Here is an 8533-nt window from a genome sequence, read left to right on the forward strand (position 1 = left end):
TGCTGAAGGTGCTGGTGGGTGCCTGGGGCACAGCCATGGCCCCAGAGGATACCCAGAGGGTAGGAGGTGCCAGGCTGGCCCAGTTCCCAGACTGTGAGCAGCAGCTCCTCACCACCCCTGCTCAGCACAAGTTGTTCCTGATCTCCGCTGCTGCTGACCTGCCAATGTGGGGAGAAGCTGGGGTGGAAGGGAGAAGGGGCCCTGGCCTTTGGAGCGCAAGTGGACAGGAGACTGAGGGCGCCCTGACCTGAGTTTCAGTGGCTGCCCCACCCATGGGGACTCCAGGCCAGGAGCCAGGGCTCTACCATGTAGACAGGGAGACCAAGGCTCAGATAGGACCCCCTGCCCATAACCACCCAGTTAGACCTCCTACTCAAGCCTGTGTCCTGGGGAACAGCAGCTCCTCACTGGTGCCAGCTCTCCCTGCCACTGGGCATGGCCATTTGAAGCCAATCCTGCCCTCTGAGATCCAGCCCAGGTCAGGGCACTCTGGTCTAAACAGAGATGGGGTTTTCACTATAAAATAAAATCATACAAATTTTTCTAAGATGCTAGTAAGGATTGTATACTACTGCATTGGAAGTCTGTTTTAAGAGCGGCTACAATTTCTCAGAGATTGCCAGAATCGCTCAGGAAAACCTACAACTGATTCTGCAATGAGATGACATTTTGCCAGCTGCTACCGGTGACCACATGGGACCATGATCCCCAGTGACATTCTGCCATCATTTGAACACATTTTATTTCCAGTTTTATGCTTGGGAGTCATAAGTCTCAGTTCCTGGTTCCACCAGGAGCCAACTGCTTCCTAGGGCTTTCTCCCAAAAGCATGCAACACACGAGGCCCATTTGAGGGGGCCCCTTGGTCCCCTGCACCATCCTGTCGCTGAAGAGCAGCAGCACCACCTGCTTGGACACCAGGAAGCACAGCAGGCCTGGGGAACAGCAGGGCGCCCAGGAGGCTGGGCTCATTCCTCAGGGTAAACATCTGCAGCTTTCCCAAGTGGGGCGCATAGCTTACCTGGTTGTTGTTGGGGGGGCACAGGGCGGTGACCATGGAGTCAGGGGCTCCATCCTGGGCAGCTCACACCCGAGGACACCTGCTCCTGTAGACCCTTGGACCATGATTTGAAACCAGCTCTGCAGGGTTCAAGCCCTCTCTGTCCATCCAGTCCCAACCCTGGCCCTAAACTCCAGACCCATGGCGCCTCAGACTTGGCTGTCCATGCTGAGATCCTGATGGCTCCCCACATCTGCCCTCTTGCCACCTTCCCTTCTTGCCTGGTTGCTGCTCCATCCCCCCCACAAACCTGCAAACTACACCCAGATTGCAGCCCTTGCTCACCCCTCCACAGCCACCACCCCAGCCCAAGTCACCACCATTGTCCACCCAGCTAATCCAGCCACTTCCCTGCTGGTCTCCTGTTAATAAAAGTACAAGTCAGACTCCTCCTTCCTGCCCCCAACCCCAGCAGTCACCTGTGAGGCTCTGTGACTTCATGTCTGCCTCCATGCCACTCCTCAAACCCACCGCACTGGGTCCCATCTTGGAGGCTCTGCACATGCTGTTCTCTGTGCCTCTGATGCTGTTCCCGACAGGCCCTTTCTCATCCTTTCTGTCTCACCTGAGCATCACTTCCCCAGAAACCCCCTCCCTCCACAACCACTCTGTGGATTTGCCTCCACCCCCCCAGTCTGTCATCTCATCTGCTTTATTTTCTTCAGAAAACTGCCATCAAAATCAACTTAGTGATTCATTTGTTTAGCATTGTTCTCCCCCAGCAGGCAGTAAGCACCTGTAGGTATGCACAGTAGGTATTTATTAAATATTTGAGTGAATGAAGAAAGGCGAAGGCAGGGAGGGCTTGGCCCCACAGCGGGTAGGAACTCCATGACTTTTCCCCCTGGGGGGTGCAGGGCCATGTGGGTGCTATCCCGAACCAAGACCCTGTTCCCACCGTCTGACAGTTAGTAGCCAAAGCCATACTTGCTAGAATAGTACACCCACTTGGGGGCCCAGAAAACAGGCTGCTGCTCTCCTGGGGGGTGCTGCATGGCTGGGCACAAGGAGGAAGTGACATGATGGGGGGTTCCTGGAGGGGCCTGGTGGAGGCACAGGAGATGGGAAGAAAGGTCCAGGGCATAGAAAACCAACTCTTGAGGCTTCCTAGCGGTCCAGTGGTTAAGATTCTGTGTTTCCACTGCAGGGGGAGCTAGTTCAATCCCTGATAGGGAGAACTAAGATCCTGCATAATGCATGGTGTGGACGAAAAACAAAGACAACCCAAGCAACTCTTGCCTTGAGGGAAGAGGACTGGGGGACCCTGGGGTCACAGCCACTTTTAGCAATGAATAAATCTGAAACATGTGTAAGGTCCAAAACACTGCAGGGCTTTGCTTTATTTCATTAAGCATTTTTTTTTTTTTTTTTGGTATTAAAAATAAAATAGCTCAAGCCCTTGTGGCAGCCCGGATGGAATCCTTGGAAGAGGAAAAAGGCGGGAATGGGGAGCCTAGGGAAATCCAGCAGCCCAGGGGGCGGGCTGGGGAAGCCAGAAGTCTGTCTTCTGGGCTTCTCAGCAAATCTCACGTTATCTTGTGCCGCCCCTACCTGGGGGGCCCGAATCCAGGCAGAGCTGCAGGTTCCTGATGGCTTCCTCTACCCCCTGCCTTGGACTCCCCTGGGGTCCTGGGGAGACAGATCTCTGTTGAGGGGCACAGGATCTGGAGGACAACCCCACCCCCAGCTCCCACATCCAGAAAAGTCCCATGTTCAACCCAGGAATCCAGACACTGTCCACACTTTACAGGTGGGGAAACTGAGGCCAGGACAAGGGCTGTGATGCTAGCAAGGCACAATCCTCACCCCCCACTTCACAACCCTCACCCCTGCCCACAGTTCCTGTCTAGGATGGAGCGTGCTCACCTGCCGGGGCACTCTGGAGGGTCCCCTGGGCCAGCAGCTGGATGGGGACCTCGGGGGCACAGAGCCCCACTCTCCAACAGGGAGTCCTGGGGAGGGAGCAACAGATGTTGGGAATTGGTGGCGGGCTCTGGCCTCCCCATGGAGACCTCGTGACTTCCCATGCCCAGCCAGCTGTGAGGACGCCCTCTGCATTCCCCACTACCTCCCCGCTCCCGGCCCTCACCTCACTGCCCCACTCCATGGAGTCAGGGTCTGAACCATCTTCTCCAGGACCTGAGGCCTCCTGAGAAGCCAAGGGGCCTGCAGGGGGCACAAGGATTTGGGGGTGGGGGCAGAGCCTGGCCCCACATGGAGAGCATCTGCCGTGGAGATGGTTTCAGAGCAGGAAGGGATATGACAGGTGTGTGAGATGCAGGGCAGGGAGGAGCAGGTGACGGGGGAAGGAGAGGTACTCACAGGGTGCCCGGCATTGGGGCAGTAGCAGCCGGCCCACCTTTCGGAAAAGTCTGCCCAGAGGCTGGGGGATGGCGAAGATGGGCGGGCTGTGGCAGCAGTGGGGTGGCAGCCGGTCCGGGGTGAAGCCCTTTAGAGTGGGGAGCTGGAGGTCAGCAGGCTGCTTCTGGGTACCTGTGCTACCTGGGGGTCCTGACCCTCACCGGGGACTGCTGAGACACCCCATAGAGGGGCCGCCCTGTCCCCCTGACACCCCACACCTGAGTGAAAAAGTCATCCTGCAGCAGGTGGTCCAGGCTGGGCCGTTCGGCCGGGTTGGGGGCCAGCAGGCGGGCGATGAGGCGGCGCGCGTTGGCAGACAGGTGTGCAGGCTCAGGGTAGTGGCCATCTCGGATGTTCTGGTACATCTCCGACAGGGGAGCCGCCACGAAGGGAGGGACGCCAGTCAGCACCATGTACCTGGCCGGGTCAGAGGCAGGAAGCAGGGCAGAATAGATCCTGCTTGGATCTATTCTGGGCATCCAGGGTTGGTTCACACCTACCTGTGCACCCCTACCCTCAATCCCTGACACCATTCCTGCTTCACACTCATTTTCTCACACCCGCCCTGTGTCCACTCTCACCTAGTCATTCTTGTCTGCACAGAAGACACCAGCATCTGTCTGTACACCTGCCTGCACCTGGGTTACACCTGGACACCTGCATAGACCTTTCCAGTTTTAATTTATGCTTGCTCGCACCTGTTCCAATCCTGCATATACCTCACGTCGGTACAAATGTCCTGATTTGCCTGTGTACCTAACACCTGCACACACCTGTCCACACCTCTGGGCATGTTCAAACCCGTCCTCTGCTGTACATACACCCTCCTGAATCCCTATTCATACCTGTAGGCTCAAGTGATGGCAGGTGCCTGCTCCTGCCTGCCCCCAGCTGCATACACGGAGGTTCTGTTTGCTCATACCTGCCTGTCCCCACACTCAACCTCCTCCGTATATGCTTACACCTGTCCTTACCTGCCGGTGCCTGTCCCAACCTGGGCATTTCTGCCCTCCTTCCCCAGGCCTGGGGCTCCCAGGGCGACTCACATGATGCAGCCCAGAGCCCAGATGTCCGACTGGCAGGAATGTCCGTTTCTGGACACTACCTCCGGAGCCAGGAAGTTTGGGGTCCCGCAGAGCACTCTGGGGGCATAACGGGGGCTCAGGAAGACTGGGGGCCCCCACACCAGACCAGGCCCACCTGCACCCACCCAGAGAGCCGGCTCAGAGCTTGCAGTCACCTGTGGCAGCGGCCCCCTGGCCCTATCTTGGTGGCCAGCCCCAGGTCTCCGATCTTCACCTCCATGTTCTTGTTCAGGAAGAAGTTACCTTGTGGAAGGGGACGCAGAGGGCAGTAAGGAAGGAGCGTGGCTTCAGTGGAAGCCCCGCCCTCACCCCGCCCCGAAGCGCCGCCCAGGCCGTACTGAGCTTCAGGTCCCGGTGGACGATGCGCCGCTGGTGCAGGTAGCTCAGGCCGCGGACCAGGCCTCGAAGATAGTAGCGCACTTCGGGCTCCGTCAGCGTCTGCCGTGCCTGCAGCACGTGGGCCAGCGACTGCAGGGGCGCGACAGGTGCCACACCACCGTCGAGGAGACACAGGTGAGTTCCAGGGGCCCAAGAAGGCAAAGGAAAATTCAGCCGGGCCCAGGTGAACGTGGCTGATTGTGGCATGGGCATTGGTGAGCTCTGAGCCCGAGGATGAGCACAAGAGTTCAGTGGACGGAGGGGCCACAATGAGCTTGTAGGCCAGAGATGAACACAAGGTTGGGTACACGCTGGGCACAGATGAGCTTAGGTGTATTTAAGTGGGCTGAGTTCAAGGGGTCTGTGAAGGTGCAGCTAAGTTCAGTTGGGTCCAGGAATGGGCATTCCTGCCAATCAGACATCTGGGCTCTGGGCTGCACCACGGAGTGGCCCTGGGAGCCCTGAACCTGGGGAAGGGGGCAGGGCTGCCCAGTTGGAGACAGGTGTGGGCAAGTGGGGCCTGGCTGAGTACAGGAGATGCACAGATGGGCTAAGATGTGCCTAGGTGGGTCAAGAGAGCCTTTGGGTGGGCAGAGGTGCACAGGTGGGCCTGGTGTGGTCTCAGGTTAAAACAGGTAAGGAGAGACAGACAAGGATGGGGGGACACAGATGAGCTCAGCAGACACGGGTGGGAGGGGACATGCCTCCCTCTTACTCTGCCCCCGCACCTGGCGACTGCAGTATTCCAACACCATGTATACGTGGTCCCGGTCAGCGAAGTGGGCGTGGAAGGCCACGATATTGCGATGTCGCAGGCGGCTGTGCAGAGCGATCTCGCGTTCCACCTGCAGGCAGGGCACCATGTGTATACACCCGGTAGGCACCCACACCCGAGGCATTCATGCCCCACAGGCGAGCTCCACACCCCAGGGCAGGGACCTCTGGGGACCCGCTTCTGGGGCTCCTGGGCACTGACGCGCAGAGAGTACCTTGCCGCGGGCGTGTAGCCGCGCAGCCCCGCCCCCTCCGCGAGGCACCACTTTGAGCGCGAACACAGCGCTGGTGGACATGTCGGTCAGCTTGTAGCAGCGGCTGAAGGCGCCCTGCAGGGCAGGAGAGTCAAGCTGGGTGCATACAGGTGTGAGGACAGATGGCCAGGCCTCCTCGCACACACACACAGCTCACACCTTCCTACCTGGATCCCCAAAGCAACACAACACAGATGAACACGAAGGCACACAGATACATCACAGACGCCTCCATGCCTGGACACCCTGAGTCCACAGAACCCCAACACAGTACCCAGACACACGCTACAACGCCCGCACACAGAAAGCACAGACCTATGACAAACGCAGACACTCACGCACAGGGACAACAAAACAGAGTCTGAGTCCGCACCAAGGCTCAAAAACACACAACACACCCATACCCTGGACACATAACCCACGACACAGCACTGCACGCCCAACACCGGTTCCCGCCACACAACGCGCGCCGCACAGCGAGTACATCGCAGACCCGGGCATCCACCCACGCCAGCCCCGCGCCAGCCTCCAAACTCCCGCAGACACGCGGACACGCAGAGACAAAAGCCAGGGCACACACTGGCTCATCTGCGGGTCGAGATCTCGCTTGCGCTCCTCCGGGCTGGGACCCCCGCTCCGCCCAGCCCCCTTGCCGCGGACTTGGAGTGCTGGAGTCCCCACCTTGCCGATCAGCTTCCCGCGCCTGTACACGCGCCCCGAGCTTGGGTCGCGCAGGAAGACGGAGACCAGCGGGCAGCAACTGCGCCGCCGCCGCGGCGGCCGGGGATCCATCCCTCCCTGGGGGCCTGGCTGGCGCACTGGCGCAGCCTCGGGCGCGACCACCGCGCACAGCGCTGCTCCAGGGGCCGCGCGCTACTGGGGCGCCTCTTATTGGCCGAGGGGGGAGGGGTGGAGTCCAGACGCTCCGGGCGGCCCGTACGGGAGGGGGCGGGCGCGTGGGGGCTTGTGGGCATGCGGGGACACCGGGCTGGCGGGAGTTCCAGGGACCAGAGCGGCGCTGGCATCCTGCACGTAAACCCCGCGCCAGTTGCGCGCGCTCGGCTCGCTGGCTTCTCCGAGCTTGCGCCTCCCGCCAAGCTGTGAATTGTCCACGCGCCCATTTCTCTGAGCAGGAAACTGAGGTCAGAAGGTTTGTCTCATTCTCTCGAGGCCTCAAAAGGAAGGGTGGGTGGGAATGAGTGTTTAGCGGGGCTCCCCTCAAGGTACACTTGAGGTTCGAGTCTAGTCGTCCTGAATACACTCATGGGACTGCTGCAGATAGGTAGGTCCCTGGGGCCTGCCTGTATGACAATGTGAAGCTTGATCATCTCGGTCCTGGGGAGCCACAGCAGGGTTCAGAGGAAGAGAGAGGAAGGGGAAGAAGCCTAATATCTCTGGGACTGGGGCTGGTGGGGAGGGCAGTGCAGCCCAGAGGGGCACTGCTAGGAAGCTGCTGTGCATAATGGACACTAGGTATGAGGAGCAGGATTTGGGGACTAAAGGAGAGGCACTAGGGTTGGTGACTCCTGGCTCTGGCTTGGGCAGCCATGGAGAGGCAGGCGGACAGAGGACAAGAGGGCAGGCTTGGGCCCCGTGGAACTATGGTGGCACCTCTGAGCTGTGCCTCACACTTTCGCTGTCTCAAGTCACCCTCTCACTCATCCTGAGACCCGGGTACTGGCCTTGTCCCCATTTCACAGATGAACACACTGAGGCCCAGGGAGGTAAACTCACTTCTCCAGCCAGGAAGGGGCAATGCTGGGTTTGAATCCAGGCAGCTGCCTCCAGATGCTTCAGAATTAATACCCATACGTTACATAACACAATGAATGGGGAGGGGTTAGGAGGGCTCTGTTTGGCTGGGATTAGGCCTTGGAATTTTCCAGAGACCAGATTTCAGAGTCCGGCCCATCCAAGCCACCAGGGATAGGAAGCACCTTCTGTGTAGTCAGATGTCCACCTGGCATGTCAAATGGGGGTGCCCAGGGCATGGGGAACTCTAAGGGTGCCTCAGTGCATTTGATGGGAGCCAGCCTCTGGCACCTTTCCAGGGGGGCTGGCCTCAGTGCCAGGGTCAAGGATTCCAGGCCAGTGCGGGGTGGGGGGGGTGGGGCCCAGCTGACTGCGTCTGGGGAGCCTGAGTCCCCTGCTAATGAGAATCAGGAGCAGTGTGACCGGAGGAGGGCAGCTGGGGGGCCCGTGGGTCTGAGCTGTCACGTCACTGTTGCCCTGGAATCTGCATGGGCAGGCAGGAATCCAGGTTCCTCTCAGGGTCACACCTCTGCCACCTGCTAATTCAGCTATTTGTCCAGCACTTACTAGTGTGTGAAGCTTGTGCTGGGCTCTGTGTGCCCAAGACAGACCTGCCTAGCCCTCAGGAATCTGTGGTCAGGAGATCACCCAGACTTAACCAAAGTCAGGGGTCTGGGCCAGTTCTGGAGGCCAGTGTCAGAAACCCAGACCCCTTCCAGACAGTGGCTCATCCCGGAGACTGGGGCTGTTCTTAGCCCCATGTTACAGATGAGGAAACCGAGGCTTAGGAAGGCATATGGGAGCCAGTCGCCGGACTGTGGCTGTGCTCAGCCTGGAGTGCAGGTTGGGGGATCCGGAGCCCCTGACCC

The 8533-nt window shown here is 59.3% G+C and overlaps 1 protein-coding gene across 4 annotated transcripts; it reads right to left on the reverse strand.

Annotated features, from left to right (window-relative positions):
* Positions 1 to 2370: 2370 nt before the first annotated feature.
* On the reverse strand, positions 2371 to 7056 carry PLK5 (polo like kinase 5 (inactive)). 4 transcript variants are annotated; one of them, XM_044948562.1, is made up of 11 exons: positions 6594 to 7050; positions 5874 to 5987; positions 5613 to 5729; positions 4845 to 4974; positions 4662 to 4749; positions 4468 to 4563; positions 3640 to 3838; positions 3383 to 3509; positions 3150 to 3226; positions 2927 to 3012; positions 2371 to 2689 (listed from the first exon to the last, which is right to left on the reverse strand). In XM_044948562.1, exons 1-11 carry the CDS (start codon positions 6702 to 6704, stop codon positions 2608 to 2610), a joined length of 1227 nt encoding a protein of 408 aa, XP_044804497.1. In that variant the 5' UTR covers positions 6705 to 7050; the 3' UTR covers positions 2371 to 2607. The 4 variants fall into 4 exon arrangements, 3 of the variants coding, with proteins under 3 accessions (XP_044804497.1, XP_044804498.1, XP_044804499.1); XM_044948563.1 differs by lacking the exon at positions 4468 to 4563 and having other exon boundaries at positions 6594 to 7053; XR_006553611.1 differs by lacking the exon at positions 3150 to 3226 and having other exon boundaries at positions 2636 to 2689; positions 6594 to 7052.
* Between the last annotated feature and the right edge of the window lie 1477 nt (positions 7057 to 8533).

The sequence above is a fragment of the Bubalus bubalis genome, chromosome 9 (genome assembly GCF_019923935.1).
Source record: "Bubalus bubalis isolate 160015118507 breed Murrah chromosome 9, NDDB_SH_1, whole genome shotgun sequence".
Classification (NCBI taxonomy): Eukaryota; Metazoa; Chordata; class Mammalia; order Artiodactyla; family Bovidae; genus Bubalus; species Bubalus bubalis.